This window comes from Rhododendron vialii, chromosome 1a (assembly GCF_030253575.1).
Source record: "Rhododendron vialii isolate Sample 1 chromosome 1a, ASM3025357v1".
Classification (NCBI taxonomy): Eukaryota; Viridiplantae; Streptophyta; class Magnoliopsida; order Ericales; family Ericaceae; genus Rhododendron; species Rhododendron vialii.
In genome coordinates, this window is record NC_080557.1 from 40,520,343 (window position 1) to 40,539,315 (window position 18,973).

Sequence of the window (18,973 nt, forward strand, 5' to 3'; positions counted from 1 at the left end):
CAAATGTTGTTGTGTAAAATAAAAGTGAGTAGTCCCTTGGTACCTTCGCCCATGGGTAAAGGTTTTAAATATCTGACTGACTAGAGTACATGGCAAAATACGATTTTTTTTTTGATTTCCATCTTTGGATATTTTGGTTTTGATCGTGGGTAGAGGGAGAAATAAAGTAATGATTGGAGAGATTGATAATGAGTAGAGAGAGATAGAGAGAGAAATAAAAGTAATAATTTGAGAAATTGGGTAATGATTGAAGAAATAGGATAATGAGGCCCCGTTCCAGAAACCTTCTTAAAAAATACACAGCTTATTTCACATTTTCAAACTCAAAAATAATATAAATGAAAAATAATTTTTAAAATTTTTTTGCACCGTATTAAACAAGATCCATATTGGTAGGAAAATTATTTACGTAAACGCATTATTTTTGAGCTTGAAATTGCTTTTTTAAAAAATAAATACTTATTTTACGTTCCGGAACGGAGCCTGAAAGTAATAATCGGAGACGGGCCCGATGCCCTGCATTTATGTATGGTCTGCTTTGACAGTATGTGCTTTGGAGCCTCTTAGTGGATGTGTTCCGGTGTCTAGGTTTGGTAGTTTCGGTTCATTTCTGTATTTATTGATGAAATCATTATAGACTTCGGGCTTTTACCTTCGGATATTGTAAAATGAATTGATTGACTTATTAAAAAAGGAGAAAAAAATAGAATAATAATTAAAAAATAAAAACAAAACAAAATTAAACTTGAAAACGAACAAAGCATGTGGGCTTTGTTCGGTTCACCGTTTAGTTTTTGTTTTTGTTTTGTTTTCAATCATGACCCTATTTTCTTCTCCAATCGTTACCCTATTTTTTTAATTATTACTTTCTCATCTCTCTTTATCGCTCTTCAATCATTACCCATATCTTCAATCATTAGTCTATTTTTCTCTCCATCCATTACCAAAACTAAACTAAACTAAATTAAATTTCCAACCAAACCTTACAATTTTGCAAACGGTTCGACTCATTTGAAGTAGAAAATATAAAGGCAAGAAAAGCGGAGTAGGAAACCATTAACTGAGGGAGAAAGAAAAACTATAGGAAAGGAAGCACGTGGATTCGTCGGATCTTTACAAACAGGAAAACAATCAGTATAATATGAATGAATAAAGGAAAGAGAATCAACAATGCTACAATTATATACGAATACTTGCACATACTTACAAAGGAAGTGAGCCTTCCCACCCACACGCTGGACACACCCCAGTGCGTTCCCCCCTTTTATTTGGAACAGAAAGTCTACACACACATACAATTTGTGCATAGATTGTGCCCAGATTTTATTGTGGGGCCCATCACGGGTCCCACACAAATCATCTGAGCCGTTCATTAAATGTAAAACATTTTTTCAAGGGTTCCCGTAAAAAATAATCTCAATCCGAGACTTATAGGTGCTCGATCAAATCATATAACTTTTTATTATCCGAAAATCTGAATGAAAAGTTAGATGGTTGGATGAAGCACCTATAAGTATTGGATTGAGCTTATTTTTTACGGAAACTCTTGAAAAAATGTTTTACATTTAATGAACGACTCGGATGATTTGTATGGGACCCGTGGTGGGCCCCACAACGAAATCTATGCACAATCTGTGCACAGATTGCTGTGTGTGTAGCACAATTCTATTTGGAATCAAGATGAGAATCAATTCTTCCAATTTCAATTGTTCTTTTTTTTTTTGGTAAATTAGCTTGAAATTTTTAAAAAGTTAACCGAATATACAACCTACAAGGTACATTACCCACGAGGAAAAAAAAAAAAGAAGACAGAAAAAATTGCACAACCCTGCATGGAGAGTAAGGTAAAGTAAGCAAAATAACAAACTGCCATGTGTTTTGTTATATTACCCCGTTACACTATCCATTTGTGAGAAAAGATAGTACAATGGGTATGAAACGAAGTGATAGGAGTAGTAATTATAACAAAAAAACTAAGAGCAGAGACAATTCGCAAGGACAACCCGCAGGAATAAACGCGTTTGGCCCCATTTGGATTCCGAAAAAATCTAAAAAAATATCCATAAATTTTTGAATATTATTTTATGGGCCCTGTAAAAAATTAGCTCCAGTAGATATCGGGAAGTATTTAACCTTGTATACTCCCCACCTTTTGTCCCCAAGTAGCATTTTTTTTATTTTATACGGGGCCAATTAGCAAAAGCTGCAAACTTCAGCAATTTACCTCTTACTACTTTCTATGGGTATCTTTACAGTGATGGTTAATGCCTCTTTCCATTTTCCATTTTTTCCTTCTTTATGTGTTGTGAGGAAGTAGAATCTTCCAATACGAATTTCACATCGCTCTATTTAATTCTACCATGTTAATTATGAAGGCAATAAAAGAAGAATGATGCTATGGTGTCCCCGATCATTTTGGGGACATCATAATTTTTGGCATTCATCTGGGTCTTTTTTCAACTGAAAATTGACAAATCTAAGGTTTATTAGTATTCTAGAAGCACATATCAAATTGTAAGACCTACGCAACACAACCAATTTCAATGAACTGGTCACATGTTTGACTATAACTTTTGGTCCACAAAGGAGAGGGAGGGAGGGAGAGAGAGAGAGAGTCTTCAATACTCCATGCCAAAAGCTGATGCATTTATCTCCCTTTCTTCTCACATGATTCCTGCTGTAAGAAGCAACAGAAGGTCTCGTTTTGATCTGTGGTTGTGAACTCCTTGCCGTGATTCATGGCCTAATATATATTCACAGATTTCTGGCTTTTCATTTCACTCCAGATCAAATCCTCTTATTGAAGCCACTGCCAATTTTTTGATCAATTTCCATGGCTTATGGCAATTCAAGATCCGTAAGGTATGACCCTCTGGTTCCTTTACAAGAAAAATATTTGGTAACTTAGCTTATATTGATTGTTTTCTATCAGTTTATAGTTTGATGTAGGAATTTACTGGAATTTTTTTTGCAGATTTCAAGATGATCTTGAACTAGAAGAGTTGCCAATGGTCAATGGGGAGGGTGTGATTAAGGTGAAGTACAAGATTGATGGAACAGAAATATCAAAGCCTAGTAGTTCAATAAGGGCCAATAAGGAGAGTGTTGGGACGGGAAGATCACTGAAGTCAAAAGTACTATCCAGGGTCTTCTCTGAGGACTACGAAAGAGTGAAGAAAAAGATACTGGATCCTCGCGGGCAAACGATTCACAGATGGAACAAGATTTTCTTAGTAGCTTGTTTAGTCTCGTTATTCGTAGACCCTTTGTTCTTCTACTTGCCAGAGGTCCGAAGCAACGTGTGTATAGAGATTGGAATATCACTTGAAGCGGCCCTCACGATCATCAGATCCATCGCGGATGTGTTTTACGCGATTCAGATTTTCGTTAAGTTTCGGACCGCCTATGTTGCGCCTTCTTCTCGTGTATTTGGGAGAGGAGAGCTTGTTATTGACAGTTCCAAGATTGCCTCGAGGTACATAAGGAGAAGCTTTTGGATTGATTTTATTGCTGCCCTTCCCCTGCCTCAGGTCTGTCGGGCAAATCTTCTTAAATTCAGTGCTTATGTTACTATATTAGTAATTAGCAGCATACGATCCTTTTACTATTGCCAAACTTAGCCTTATGTCCCAATCATAGAATGCTGTTGCTATTAACCTACTAAGACCTCAAAATTTTTGGTGTCTTATGCACTTACAGTTTACTTAATTTATTAGGCTTTTATACTTTTGAGTAAGTTTTAGTTTCTGTAACATTTCATGTATTGTTGAATTCACTTTCAAGGGAATGATTCTGAAAGATTTCCCAAGTGTTTTCAGTTTCCGTGTCGTCTGAAACAAAGACACTGCAACTAAATTTTGATCCTAGACTGAGTGTTAAGGGCTCTGCTTGTTGGTGAAATTTTTTCAGGTATTTATTTGGATCATTATCCCCAATCTAGGGGGTTCAACAATGGCAAACACCAAGAATGTCCTTCGATTCTTTCTCATTTTCCAGTACATCCCGAGGCTTTTCCTGATATTTCCGCTCTCATCGCAAATCGTCAAATCCACTGGCGTTGTGACAGCAGCAGCATGGGCTGGTGCTGCTTATAACTTGATGCTGTACATGTTAGCAAGCCATGTAAGTGCAAAAAATCGTCACTGCCCTCAAGTTTTAAGCTCTTGTTCTGCTATAGGTCACTACAATTACAAGAGGGTGCCAATCTTGCCGCTCAGTTGCTAAATTTGTGGTGCCTTCTCTATTTTCTTCCCGCATTTAGTTAGATTCATTTCTCTGTTGTGAAGGCACGTTAAGCTTATTCTTGAGATTTCATATTTTAAATTACATTGATATCTCAACCCCGTCTTTTTGATCGGTTCCTACCAAACGGAGCACAAAGAAATAAAGAATAAAAGAAAAAGAACAATAGGGAAAAAAAAAAGGGGCTTCCTAAGTGATGCCTTGTCAAGCTGTTGGTGTTTGAAAATGGGCTTGAAGAGGGATGGGTAGATTGGATGAAAACTAAGCATTATATTCGTTTTGTTTTTGAAGAGCCAAAAAACTGAGAAACGAACACAAGGAACATGTTTTACAAGACTTAGAATTAATCAACTACACTTTGGTCTGCCCCTACCAACTAGCAATTTATCCGTAACAGAAGTTATCTTCAACTCCTAAAGTTCTCCTCTATTGTTTTGTAATTGCAGGTTTTAGGAGCTTGCTGGTATCTTTTGTCAATTGAGAGACAAGAAGCATGCTGGAGTCATGCCTGCAGTCTTGAGAACCAATCTTGTAAAGCTGACTTCTTTGACTGCCGCAGGGTCAACGATTCTGATAGAAAGAAGTGGTTCCAAGCAAGCAATATCACGAACATTTGTGATCCAAATACCGGCTCTTATCCTTTTGGTATATTCAGTGATGCAGTGACATCTCGTGTTACAGCTTCATCATTCATAAGCAAGTACTTCTACTGTCTGTGGTGGGGTCTGAAGAACTTGAGGTGAGGTGGTTCTTTGACACTCTGTTAACTTCCTGTTTGACTGACATAAATATTCGGCTATTTTGATGAGATACAAAATTGTCTTTTTTCTCATGGTATTTGTGAAAAGGAGTCTTCTCCTCTTTCATTTTGATGTATGCTTTTAGCTCCAGGTGAAGAAAAATTGAAATTTCAAATCTTAACCCTAATTTGCTGAACTCCAGATAGCTGTGGAGTTTCAGATTTTCTTTCTTTTATAGTATTTGTTTCCGAGACCAAACAGATTGTTACATTGTTGGATCAGTAGCTTACTACGTGGGAAGATAGAGGGGAATGTTTATGTCTCATTTCCTCAACCCGAAATGAAAACGAAAAATTCATTTCAAAGGAACATTACCCGTCAATTAATCTGAGCGTGATCATTTGTTTTTTTTCCAATACTTGCAGCTGTCTTGGACAAAATCTTTCCACAACCACTTATGTCGGAGAAATAAGCTTTGCAATCATCATAGCAATTCTGGGATTGGTTCTCTTTGCATTGCTCATTGGAAATATGCAAGTAAGTGCTTTATTACTGGTTGGTTAAGTAATCTATCAAACGCGCAAAGCAGAAGACCGAATGTTTAGGCAATCTGTCACTCACACAAAACCAGATGACCAGATATTTAAGCCTCTAAATGAGTTCTTGAAAAGAAACCATGAACTTCATTGCCTATCGAAATTTACCAAGCACAGTAGTACAAGTACTCCTTTACTACTAGCTAATCTTTAACCTCCTTCCAAGAACTTTAAGGCTGTGTTTGGAACATGAATTTGTGGATTTATGTTTGGAAGGGAAAGGGTAAAAGAGCAACATAGATTATTTTGTTTTAGGTCTCATTTTTCTTCCCTTGACAAATCCATAACCCAAACACAGCCTAAGGCCCAGTAGTGTGAGAATTGGTTTCAAGGACTCCCTGAAGGCATTAAGTTGTATCAGTTGAATAATGAATCTCCTGTTGATGCAAATGTTTGATACTTTTTTCCGCCTGCAGACATATCTCCAATCCACAACCATTCGGTTAGAGGAATGGAGGATCCAAAGAATGGATACAGAACAATGGATGCATCACAGGCAGCTTCCTCCAGAACTAAGGCAGTCCGTGAGGAAATATGATCAGTACAAGTGGGTGGCTACTCGTGGAGTTGACGAAGAAAATCTTCTCAAAGGCCTGCCTATGGATCTCCGGAGAGACATCAAGCACCACCTTTGCTATGATCTAGTTCGCCGAGTAAGTCACAAGATCACATCCTCTTATTCTTGTTCATGACCCTATGTTGATTGTCGGTTCCATAGAAAAAGAAAAATTAGGCAGTGCAGCCCACTAATAGAACACCCCTAGAAAACTAGGGTAACGTTATACAAAACAAAATTTATGTACACAATCTTTCGATGTTAGTTATTCGTGTTGTGACAAATTTGTGACGTAAAAATTGAAAATCTTCCTACAAAGAATTTTAGCACCTAATTTGGTTCCTCTCGAGTCTAAATCCAGGTTCTACCCCTCTCTTATCTTCTTTCTATTTGAACAAACAGGTACCCTTGTTTGATCAAATGGACGAACGGATGCTAGATGCCATATGTGAGAGGCTTAAACCTGCATTGTGCACCCAAGGCACGTCCCTAGTACGCGAGGGTGACCCCGTCAACGAAATGCTCTTCATTATCCGTGGCAACCTCGATTCCTACACCACCAACGGCGGGCGCACTGGTTTCTTCAACTCGTGCCGCATCGGCCCGGGTGACTTCTGCGGCGAGGAACTCCTTACGTGGGCCCTCGATCCGCGTCCTAGTGTCATCCTCCCGTCCTCCACCCGCACCGTGAGGGCCATTTCCGAAGTGGAGGCGTTTGCTCTCAGGGCAGAGGACTTGAAATTCGTGGCGTCACAGTTCAGGAGGCTCCACAGCAAACAACTCAGGCACAAATTTAGATTCTACTCTCACCAGTGGCGGACGTGGGCCGCGTGTTTTGTGCAAGCGGCATGGCGTAGGCATAAAAGGAGGAAACATGCGGCAGAGCTCAGTGCTAAGGAGTACCCTGCCGCTGATGAGTTCGAGCCGTTGGGTGGACCGTTTGGCGCAGACGTGGTACCACCCGGTTCAGGAATCGCAGTTTATACAGCCAGATTGGCGGCGAGCACTAGGAGGGGTGTTGAAAAGTTTTCTGGATCCCATTCCGGTGTGGTTACCTCATATCAGAAGCCGGCGGAACCTGATTTTTCCGTCGACGAGGAATGAATTGACTAGAAAGTGGTTGGATGAATGTTGAGGAGTTGTATGTACAATGTGTTTCTTACATATAAAAGGAGGATTGTCAAATGATTCATTTTTGTTGTGAATATACTGTTGGAAAAAATTCGGCAATAAAAGAAATTCCAGAGGACAATTTCATTGATAACGTTACAATTACGAAATGCATGAACGAAACAGATTACATAGAACAGAGGTACAATCAAATTTACAGTAGATGAACCGAGTTCTGTGTGATACCACGGTGTCATTAAGAAAGATTCGCTGCCTACCGAGTGTGTTATAGGTTGCACTAGCGTCTTCCTCTCAGGGTTGGCTCAGCTAAACCGCAAGCTGTCGGAGCACCGCCGTCGACCGCCTTGGCAAACTGACTAGCATCTGTCTCTCTCTCAAAGAACAATCTGCTGGATGAATGTAGCACTCGAATTTTTCTGATGCTCTCACCCAAAACGTGAGCCTTCTTTTATAGAGTGGTGGTGACAATTGTAACTCTATGAATTGCAGCCATCAAATGCTGAAATCAAATCTGCCATTTGAATGAGGGAGGTTACAAGAATGAATTCACAATCATGGTGGGGTTTTGGCTGTTACAGAATCCACACATCAATACGTCTATTGATTGTGGTGCGTCCAGAAACAATGAGCCCGGAACATACTCGATTGCCTCGGGAGACCCTCTAGTAGCCCCGATTTCATTCATCCGAAATTCTGTAAAATTTCCAACATATACCAGCATTGTTTTAGTATGTATATTATTGGGCACGACATAGAAGAATTTAATCACCAAAAATGTTAAAAGTATTTGTTACATGGCTTATGCCCCACATCTACAAGGATTGGATCTACGCTCTATTTTTATTCTCTAGGTATATCGATGTGTTGTATTAGGTGCATACGTGGGGTTGGATAATTGAGATGAGCATGAGCTGGCCTGAACACCCCGAGTTATAAAAAAGAAGAAGTTGCACGCCTACCAAAATAGGAGTCAGCATCTTAACATCCCCGAGAAACTAATGAACCTTAAACTAATGAACATTAAAATAATAAAAAGTTTAAAAAGTGATCATATTTTCTAGGAAATTGATTTTCGCGTTCCACTTTTATACACAAGCGCTTCAAAAAGTGAAGCGTCAAAATCAGCATCCTATTTTCTAATTAAAGTTGTACTCTAAATTTGATTCCTGGAATCCATTGTTTCTTGAGGTGATAACATCCATTTTTTCTTTCTTTTTTTTCTTTTCTTTTCTTTTTCCTCTTGTGTGTGTCCATGCCTTGTAGTATTATCTTTCTACTTGAGATGGGTATCTGTTTAGTGTAGGTTCATGGACTGCAAACAAGAAGCAAAACTTGAATCTTACTTCACCAAACAGTCTCTCTTGATACATGAAGTCGTCTAGTTTTATGTTTATAATACAATCAAGTGTTTACTGGTGCAGGTTGATGTGTAGTTTGGGGTCTAAACCTCTCTCTCTCTCTCTCTCTCTCTCTCTCAAGTTTTGTTTTTCTACCCGTCCAATATCTAAGGTTTTAACCAAATTTGCTGCTAATCTTCAATTTCGTCGTTAGAACAATAACTCAGATTGAAGAACACCAAAAAAATGAGTCTATTGAAATCCTTATTGACTTTTGGATTTGGAAAATCGCGATTCAACAGGTTTGTTGGTCTTTTGAATTTGCTCGCTTGATTATATTCAATACAAGACATGATGTTGAAATCAATGACTTTTTTTTTTCTCCTGAATTTCTTCACATTGATTTTCAGGATCCAAGATGATTCTGAACTTGAAGCCTCAAGTTCCCGAGGTCAAGATTATGGCGCGGCCAAATTCAGATCACAGGAAAATGCAGAGAAAATAAGAGGAAGAGGAGAAGGGTGCTTCAAAGCCGAACACATGGTCTTTGCAGAAGACTACCATCGGGTAAAAAAGACGATATTGGATCCTCGGGGACCGGTGGTGCGACACTGGAACGAGCTTTTCCTGGCAGTCGCCATGATCTCTCTGTTCATTGACCCTCTCTTCTTGTTCCTGCCTAAGATCAGCCCCAATGTGTGCATTGAAGATTTGAAGTCGCAATTCAAAGTTCTGATCACGTTTCTACGGTCATTGACAGATTTCTTCTATGTGATCAATATGTTGGTCCAGTTTAGAACAGCTTATGTCGCGCCTTCTTCTCGTGTGATTGGAAGGGGGGAGCTCGTTATAGATCCTTGGCAAATAGCTCATAGGTATCTCCGGCGGGGCTTTTGGTTTGATCTCTTGGCTTCACTTCCTTTTCCACAGGTATATCTGACTCTTTGTTTTGAGCCTGGCTAATTTTGTCACTTTTTTGGTTCTTTCCTTGCAATGGTAAATTGATTACAATTTTCATTACATGTGCAATATTCAGTTTTTCAAGAAGTATTTTGAACAACTTTGGTGAACTTGTGTATTGTTATTTTTCGAACTTCAGGTTATGAATTGGATGATCATACCTTATTCAGACGGTTCAGCGACTGTAAACTTTAAAATCGCCCTTAGGTTTATCCCCTTGTCGCAGTTCCTTCTGAGATTCTTTCTTCTATATCCACTCTCATCAAAGATTCTAAAGGACACCGGAAAAATGACCGAAACAGCTTGGGTCGGAGCTGCCTATAACATGTTGCTTTTCTACATCGCGAGCAATGTAAGTCTCTTTATCCACGCATCTACCTTTTCATAAAATCTACCCGCGCAAAATGGAATCATGCACAGAAAATACCCACAAGGCAAAACTGCACCAAATGTTTGATTAAAAACACAGTGCTTTTGTTTTCTTTTCTCATGTGCAAATCCAGGTTTCTGGTGCTTGTTGGTACCTTCTTACTATCGAACGACAAGAAGCGTGCTGGAGAAGCGTGTGTGAAAATTTAGAGAACCAAACTTGTGTCTACGGATTCTTTGATTGCAGCACAGTAAATGACACGGATAGGGTCAACTGGTTTTCAATAACTAATACTTCCACTCTATGCAATCCAACCAATTCATACTACGAATACGGGGTATACGGCCTTGGACTGCAGAATAACGCTCCATCCGAAGTGTTTGTCAAGAAGTACTTCTACTGCTTTTACTGGGCCTTGCAGAGCTTGACGTAATTTCTTTTCCCTTCAAGTTTGTTACTTTGTTATGGTTTCAACAACATAGCTAAATTCACGCGTTTCTGTTTCCTAACATCGCAAAGCTTGCTTTTGTTTTTTGTTCTTGGTGACATGTGCAGCTCTATAGGTAACAATCTGGCCACAACTGATTATCTTGGGGAAAATATTTTTGTCAATCTTGTTGCCATGTTTGGTCTGGTTCTCCTTTCGGCGCTTGTCGGAAATATGCAAGTTAGTACAATCGTAGACATTGTTGTCAATCCCGTTTGTTATTCATGTTGGCTCATTTTTTGATGTGCTTGGATCGTACGTGAAAGAATTTGTGAAGTTATTTTTTCCTGTCTCTTCCCTTAGCCTTTTGTTTTTTTGGCCGGCCGAAAAATCCATGCACAAACCGTGAGTAGGGCTGATAAACGAACGAACTACTTGAGTTTGAGTTCATCATAGGTTCGTTAAAATCTTGTTCAAGATGGTTTTCTTACATTGACAAACCAAGCTAATTGGCTTATTCAGCTTATGATGTGCAAAAAGTTTAAGCTACTCGTGATTAGCTCAATTGAAACTTGTTTGAGATTGTCTCGCCTGATAAATAAGCAGAATTTGAACATATTTTTAAAGTTCATTAAGATTTCACACCAAGCTTTAACAATCCCCTGTTGGGCTTGTTTATCAGCCCTGGTCCATGATCAAAAAGCACAACCATATGCAAAATGGAAAATAACTGAGTTTTGTGCTTCAAATGGCAGAGATACCTCCAATCTACGTCAGTCCGGTTAGAAGAGTGGAGGCAGAAGAGAACAGAAGCAGAACAGTGGATGCATCACAGGCAGATCCCAGCAGAACTAAGGCAGTCAGTGAGAAAATATGAGCAGTACAAGTGGGTGGCTACAAGGGGAGTTGAGGAAAAAACCATTATCAGTTCCCTCCCTAAGGATCTCCAAAGGAAAATCAATCACCACTTATGCTACAATCTAATTAAACAAGTACTGAACTTTCATCTCTCTGGTGTTTTGGCATCGTTTGGCTTCCTGTTTTCTGTTTTTGATCTCCATGGTGTTTTGGCATCGTTTCGCGTTCTGTTTTCTGTTTTGGAGAAGTGTTTTTGCAAAGGGTTTTTTGGGAGAATTCTACTCAACAAACCGACTTCTCATGAATCACCTAAAGAACTTTTTTATTTTTTGGACTTGTTTACACAGAGAAATTTAACCAATATGTGTTCCAGAATTTGTTTCTCAAAAACATGACAAAAAAGACGAAACAATACCAACCAGACTGTTACGCATAGAGAATTTTTCATGACATAACACTCATGCAAAATTTGTAATATCTTCTGGTTCTCATTCAACAGGTTCCCCTATTACGTCAAATGGATGACCACATGCTAGACGGAATATGCGAGAGGCTGAAGCCGGTACTCTTCACCGAGGGCATGTTTCTCGTTCGTGAGGGCGACCCTGTTAAAGAAATGCTCTTCATAATCCGAGGCCGCCTCGACTCCAACACCACAAACGGAGGCCGACAAGGGTTCTTCAACTCGTGCCTTTTAGGCCCCGGTAACTTCTGTGGCGAGGAACTGCTGACGTGGGCACTTGACAGCCCAACCGCGGTCCTACCATCGTCCACGCAGACTGTCAAGGCCATTTCGGAAGTCGAAGCCTTCGCCCTGATATCCGAGGACTTAAAATTCGTGGCGTTGCAATTCAGGTTGCGACATAGCAAACAACTGTTGCACAAGTTCCGGTTTTACTCACACCAGTGGAGGACTTGGGCAGCATGCTACATACAGGCTGCGTGGCGTAGGTACCGAATGCGCAAGGAATTGATCCGATGTAACAGCGGCGATATGGACATATTCGTGCCCCAACCGGGGGCTGGATTGGAAGTATATGCGGCTAGGCTTCTTACGAATATGCGGATGGGTGGAAGGAACAGGTTCGAGTCCAGTTCTGAGCATAATGGTGGGAATGAGAATTGAAAGAAAGGTAGTTTTCTCTGGGGGGTATAGCTCATGTTCTTTTGTATATAGGATACACAGACATTGTGTGCTTGTAAATCTTTTGATGAGGCTTCTACGTTGATCTATGAATGGCCAAAAAGGATTGTGTTTGTTCATGTTCATGTTCATGTGTGTGTTAAAAATCACAGTTTTGGGAACAAAATTACTTGCCAAAATGGCATTAGTATTATCACAAAGCTTCTCAATTTTGTACACTTCAAAAACCATCTTAATATGACACAGATAGCAACAATAAGCAGGGTTATGAAGTGGTTGAAATTCATTGAACCAAAGGTTTCAATTTCCATTTTTAAATGGAAGAACAAATGGACCTAACACAGAAGTCCATGACCCCTCCTTGGAACCTCCCTACCCCACATATATATCAACACAAACTTTCTGAGACAGAAGAATATGATTTAAGGATCTTTTGACACACAAAAGGTTCCAAATTTAAAAACTATTGTAATACTTAACCTTATCCTTGTGTGATCCTCATGTACCGCCAAATAGGACCCATCAGCAGTCTGAGTCATTCATTATACTGATCTAGATGCGTAAATCATCCATACAAAATATTACGAGGATTGAACAACAGTAAATGCTTCATCGGATGAGATTTGCTTTTAGAGCGACCGATGGTTCGTTGTTCATTTTGTTTTCGAAAAGATATGCTTAAACATGTATCAATCACAGATAAGCCTAATTTTCTACATGAATGCCCGGTACATATTTGATACCTACAATGTGAATGATTCAGAACGTCGAATGAGACATCCTATTTGATATCGAACCATGAAGAGTTCCATTTCAGTTAAAATTGTCCCACAAGACTATAGGAGGCGGGCTACATATGGTCAAGTGAGGTCACTTGACCTCACTAACTTCAACTTAACTAAATCAAAATTTATCTATATTTTATGAATTCGACCCCGTAATCCTAATGAAATTTCCTTGAGTATGAAGCAATCCCACCAAAATTATTAAGTTCCTCCTCCTTTTAACACTAGAATTAGTCTAACTATTAGTCAAAAAGCATATGAATAATATTGGCTGAATGCTAAAGAAGTTGGTATTTGCAATTCAAATTTGTAAACTCCTATGCAAGCAGCAACAAATACTTTCAATTATTGCTTTGCAAAATAAGATAAAAGTACTTTTCTACTGCTTCAGATTCCCGATTTTGCCCCCCAAACCAACAAATTGACTTCATTTCTTTAATAGGCTTAAAATCACTTCACTATTCGCTAATGACTTTCCTGCAAGTAAGAAAGCAACTTCCAAAAACTATATAATATATGGAATCCAAATCCAGACCGGCCAAACTCTAGCAACAGTTGACTTGTGAATTAAGGGGCTTAATCCCCCACGCCATCCGAGGATTAAATATTAATCAACCCACGATTAATTTTTTAACAATGAATTTTTAATGGGTTATCAAAGTTGCCAACTGGAAAGGAAAAGCCTCGGATTACTAGTAATCAACTAGTGCAATTTTATTTGTGTTCATAAAAAGAATATATATAATCAATCGACAGTTCATCATAATCCAATAATTAAACAATGACAATTAAAATAATGCCTGTATTTTTTTTGCAAATGAAGGGCCTTAATCCTTAGGATTTCTGAATTCAACGCTTATCATGTTCTGATGGAGTTTTGAGTTCTTCAAGCAACAGGTTGAATCTGCTGCGAAAAGGTCGTCGGCGAATCCTCGATGTCTTGGTGGAATTCAAGAGCCTTAAGGTCTGTCTTGTATCCCGAAGTTTTGTCAAATTTGTCATCCTATACATTTTTTGAAAAACAGAACTTGTTGGTGAATCGTATCGATAAACTGTTTCCGGGTAGTTTTTTGAAAACAAAACATCTTCAAGAAAAACATCAGAAAGCTGTTTTTTGAATTCCCATAAACTTCTTCTGCAGAAAATGGAGAGGATACGAAAATGTTGAGTTTTTTTTTTTTGCAATACCAAACAGTTCCAGGACTAAATTTGAAGTTTTTTTCGTTTCTGTATTGATCCCCCAGAGTCCAAGATGAGATTGAACTCGAAAGACGGGGAGAACCTGACCAAGCGAAAAAAGGGATCAAGCAAGAACCAAAGAATGCGAAAAAGAACTTACTTGAGAGGACCGGGAGCTGCTTCGAGACCAAATCACGGTCCAGAGTTTTTCCAGAGGACCACGAAAGAGCGAAAACATCGATATTAGATCCTCGCGGACCGGTTGCCGGAAAATGGAACATGATTTTCTTCACAGCCGGTCTAGTCTCTCTCTTCGTCGACCCTTTGTTCTTTTTCTTGCCAATCGCTCAACCCGACTTTTGCTTTGATACCGGCCGATCCCTACAGGTAGTACTGACGATTGCTAGAACGCTTTACGATGTCTTCTACGTCGTGCACATCTTTGTCCAGTTTCGGACAGCATACATAGCGCCATCCTCGCGTGTGTTTGGTAGAGGAGAGCTTGTCATAGATCCCTGGAAGATCGCGTACCGGTATCTTGTTAAGGGCTTCTGGGCTGATGTGATGGCTGCAGTTCCCCTTCCACAGGTATCGAAAACGAATGCAGTACTATTGTCAGCTCTACTCAATTTTCTCACGTTCGACTACCATATCCTACAAGATACTGACATTTTTTTCGATTTCAGATTCTAGTTTGGGCAATCCTACCGAATCTAAGCGATTTGGTGACTTCCCATACTCGTATAGTCCTCTGGTTCACCATCTTGTTGCAGTACTTTCTGAGAGTAGCTCTCATATATCCACTCTCCTCCCAAATCGTCAATTCCACCGGGGTCATGACTACCGAAAAAGCCTGGGTCGGGGCCGCCTACAACATGATGCTCTATGTATTGGCCAGCCATGTGAGTGACCAAATAAAACTATGCATACGCGTACTCATTGATTTTTCTACTTTCTTAAGGCAAAATTCCTCACGAATTTTGGGTTTTGGAAAAAGCTTTCAGGGGCGATTTACTATATGTTAACCGTGGAGCGACAAGAGTTGTGCTGGAGAAGCGTGTGCGCTCAAGAAGCGGGATGCGAGTATTCATACTTCAATTGCGGAATGGTTGGGGACCCCGGTAGGAGTGACTGGTTCCAGACAACGAATGTAACAAGCTTGTGTAATGCGGCCACGAGCAATACCTATTATCTGTGGGGTATTTATCAGATTTCGGTGCAAAACGCGGCAACCTCCTCATCTTTCTTGCACAAGTACTTCTTCTGCCTTTGGATCGGAATCCAGGCCCTATGGTAACGTAACAACTTCTCAATGCATAATCTCTGCACGATAGGGACATAATTTTCTTAATTCTAACCGGTTAGGCCTAAGCGTCATACTTTCTAGTGATGTATCTGGAAATGCATGATTTCACCCCAAAATGCTGAGGGTTTTTCTTAACGATTTTGCGCAGCTCCATTGGACAGACTTATACCTCAAGCATTTTCCTTGGAGAGAATATCTATTGCATTGCCAATTCAAGTATTGGGCTCATTCTTCTCGCTCTCCTAATCGGTAATATGCAAGTAAGTCCTATCCATCATTGCAGACTCTCTAAATAGAACAAACTCTGGATGTATTGCGTTTATTAACCTGGCAAAGGAATCTGTTTGGATGGTGAGAAACTTGAGACCGAATGAGAATGTGTTTCTGGCTTTAAACATTGCAACAGTTTATATTAGAACTGATTTCAGATAACATACGCGATTCAGAATCGCATTCTCAAAGTACGTTTAATCTGATCCTTATAATACCCCATGTGATCTCAGCATCGATATCAATCCAGAAAACATAGAACTGCGATCTGGAATGGAATTTCCAAGCTAGATTGTCGATAGGATTGCCTGATAAACTAGATTGTCGGGTATCTAATGATAAGATTAACATCTCCACTTGACAACGATCATCATTTTAAACTGGCGTGTGCTAACCGTGTTTTTTTTTTTTTCCTGGTGGGTACTCCAGAGATACCTTCAATCGATAACAGCGAGACTGGAAGAATGGAGGCAAAAGAAAACAGATACAGAGCAATGGATGCATCACAGGCAGCTACCCCATGAATTAAGGCAGGCTGTGAGGAAGTACGGAGAGTTCAAGTGGGTAGCTACGCAAGGAGTTGATGAAGAAGATCTTCTCAATACCCTTCCTGATGACCTCAGGCGAGAGATCAAACGCCACCTCTGCCTCAATCTTGTTCGACAAGTAAGTTGAGAATTGAGATGTATAGTAACGGAAACGCTTCAGACACAGATGTCCGAAGTCAAATTCAGACACATTATCTAGAATTGTCGGATGTGTGCGGATCTCACGTGCATCGTGTGGGATCTAAGTGCATCGGACGGCTCCAGACACATCTTTTATGTCCAAGTAAGTTGAGAATTGAGATATATCGTAATGGAAACACTTCGGACAAAGATGTCCGGAGTCAAATTCAAACACATTGTATATCCAGAACTGCCTGATGCGTGGAGGTTGTGTGGGATCTAAGTGCATCGAATAGCTCCAGACACATTTTCTGAGTCCAAGTAAGTTGAGAATTGAGATACTATATCGTAATGGAAACGCTTTGGATATGTCGTAATGGAAACGCTTTGGACACAGATGTCCGGAGTCAAATTCAGATACATAATATCCAGAACTGTCTGACGTGTAGGGGTGCATTGAATGGCTCCAGACACATCTGCGTCGGGTATTTTTTTTTTTTCAATCAGACATTCCCTTTACCATTTTGTTCACCTTTTTTTTTTCCTTCCCTTACCACAGAACCCCCTCCTGGACCAGATGGACGCCCGAATGCTGGACGCGATCTGCGAGCGCCTGAAGCCCGCCTTCTGCACCAAATCCACCTTCCTCCTCCTCGAAGGCGACCCCATCGACGAGATGTTCTTCATCATCCGCGGCCACCTTAACTCCACCACCACCAACGGCGGGATCACCGGCTTCTTTAACTCCTCCTCCGTCGGCCCCGGCGACTTCTGCGGCGAGGAGCTCCTCTCTTGGGCCCTCGACCACCGCCACACCGACGTCCTCCCCCTCTCCACCCGCACCGTCGAGGCGGTCTCCGAGGTCGAGGCCTTCAGCCTCACCGCCGAGGACCTCAACTTCGTCGCCTCCCAGTTCCGCCGCCTGCACAGCCGCGAGCTCATCCACAAGTTCAGGTTCTACTCTCACCAGTGGCGCACGTGGGCGGCGTGCTTCATTCAGGCGGCGTGGAGGCGGCACAAGAGGCGGCAGAGGGGGGTTGGGAGCAACGAAAACGGGGGGCCGGTTCGGGTGCGCCGGGCGGGTTGTAGTATTGCGGAGGAGATGAATTTGTTTGTGCCGAAGCCCGGGGCGGGTCTGGAAGTGTATGCGACGAGATTGATGAATAGTATAAGGAGGACCCGGTCAGATGCGGGTGGTGATGGCGGGTCTGGCCCAGTACCGGAAAGGCCCGATCGGTTCGTTACGGATGATGAGGAAATCATAGGAACGACGTCGGTTGAAGGCTTTCTTTTCGAGTGACATGGATAGTTTCAAGTTTCAACTAGTTAATATAACTGGAATGATCTTGCTTGTCGAAAAAAAAAAAGTTTCAGCGAGTTATTTTGGAACGAGTAAATGCTATTTGTAGAAAGTTTTGCACATAATATTTTGTTCGTGTTTATTTAAAACAAGTGAGACTCTCCTTGTTTCGTAAATTCGTGTATTTTGAACGGGTCCAAATACATTTGCATTCGAATTTCCGAACATAAGGTCTACACGTGCAGATTTTTTGATTGGAATTTTTAGAAATTAGTGTTCCTCAATTCCTTTTTGTTAATCATGTCTTCACAGATTTCTAAGCATGTCATTCTTGTTACAAACTACATCAATTAAGGCTGTGTTTTTATAAACTTAACTTAAATTTGAAAATTTTGTCTTTATTTGAATTTTTCTCGCATTTGTTAGTTTTATGCCAAACTTTTGTGGGTTATTAATTACAAAAGAAATTGGAAAAGTAAATTTTTTTTACTTTTACCCAAGTATTTTGAAAAATAACCATTTTTTAGCCAAAAAAATGACTTTTTTTTTGTTTGCTAAAAAGTGTTTATTTCTCAAAATACTTGGATAAAAGTAAAAAAAAAAAAAAAAAGTTTTTCGATTCCTCTCGTCGAGACAAATCAATAACCAACAAAAATTTGGCGCAAAACTAACAAATGCAAAAAAAACTCAAATAAGGACAAAATTCGTTTAAGTTAAGTTCATAAGAACGCGGCCTAAAATACCATTCAGCATAAATAACTTGACTATTGTCATTAGTCTGTAATCCATTTAGTGTAGTGGAAACGTGCCCTAAGGTTTTGTTTGTTTGAGCGTAAAATATTTTAAAAATTATTTTTTGGTAAAATATTTTATTTATTTTCGGGTGTTTGATTGTGTAAAAAATGAAAAAAACATTTTACATGAGAGAGAGAGACTGAGAGAGAGAGTAGGGGAGTGGAACGGACCGTCTGCGTCTGGTTTTACTGGTCTTACTATTGTTTGAAGTTTACCGCCAATAGCCGGTTGCTTCTTTTTTCTTTTTTTTTCCGTTTTGGTTTTCTTGCATTGGTTGGTTTATTTTTTAATTTTATTTTTTTAAATATC

General features: G+C 40.0%; 2 protein-coding genes across 2 annotated transcripts; both read left to right on the forward strand.

Moving 5' to 3' along the window:
• Positions 1-2,461: 2,461 nt before the first annotated feature.
• LOC131331567 (uncharacterized) lies at positions 2,462-18,018 on the forward strand. The gene is made up of 19 exons (XM_058365601.1): positions 2,462-2,862; positions 2,975-3,530; positions 3,910-4,122; positions 4,689-4,981; positions 5,408-5,519; positions 5,995-6,231; positions 6,537-7,237; positions 9,013-9,532; positions 9,702-9,914; positions 10,066-10,361; positions 10,488-10,632; positions 11,115-11,441; positions 11,717-12,300; positions 14,391-14,913; positions 15,012-15,227; positions 15,323-15,618; positions 15,780-15,891; positions 16,331-16,567; positions 17,129-18,018. The coding sequence occupies exons 1-19, from the start codon at positions 2,834-2,836 to the stop codon at positions 17,867-17,869; spliced, it is 6,351 nt and encodes a 2,116-aa protein (XP_058221584.1). The 5' UTR covers positions 2,462-2,833; the 3' UTR covers positions 17,870-18,018.
• LOC131330369 (protein CNGC15b-like) lies at positions 8,467-12,480 on the forward strand. Its single transcript, XM_058364258.1, has 7 exons — positions 8,467-8,904; positions 9,013-9,532; positions 9,702-9,914; positions 10,066-10,361; positions 10,488-10,599; positions 11,115-11,351; positions 11,717-12,480. Exons 1-7 carry the CDS (start codon positions 8,849-8,851, stop codon positions 12,341-12,343), a joined length of 2,061 nt encoding a protein of 686 aa, XP_058220241.1. The 5' UTR covers positions 8,467-8,848; the 3' UTR covers positions 12,344-12,480.
• Positions 18,019-18,973: the final 955 nt, after the last annotated feature.

Excerpts from the sequence above, each read along its gene's own strand:
- LOC131331567 (XM_058365601.1), top strand. The coding sequence starts at position 2,834 with ATGGCTTATGGCAATTCAAGATCCGTAAG. Across the intron at positions 3,531-3,909 it reads CTGCCCTTCCCCTGCCTCAG|GTATTTATTTGGATCATTAT; the intron begins GTCTGTCGGGCA and ends AAATTTTTTCAG. Across the intron at positions 9,533-9,701 it reads CTTCACTTCCTTTTCCACAG|GTTATGAATTGGATGATCAT; the intron begins GTATATCTGACT and ends TTCGAACTTCAG.
- LOC131330369 (XM_058364258.1), top strand. The coding sequence starts at position 8,849 with ATGAGTCTATTGAAATCCTTATTGACTTTTGGATTTGGAAAATCGCGA. Across the intron at positions 8,905-9,012 it reads GGAAAATCGCGATTCAACAG|GATCCAAGATGATTCTGAAC; the intron begins GTTTGTTGGTCT and ends ATTGATTTTCAG. Across the intron at positions 9,915-10,065 it reads TTTTCTACATCGCGAGCAAT|GTTTCTGGTGCTTGTTGGTA; the intron begins GTAAGTCTCTTT and ends GTGCAAATCCAG.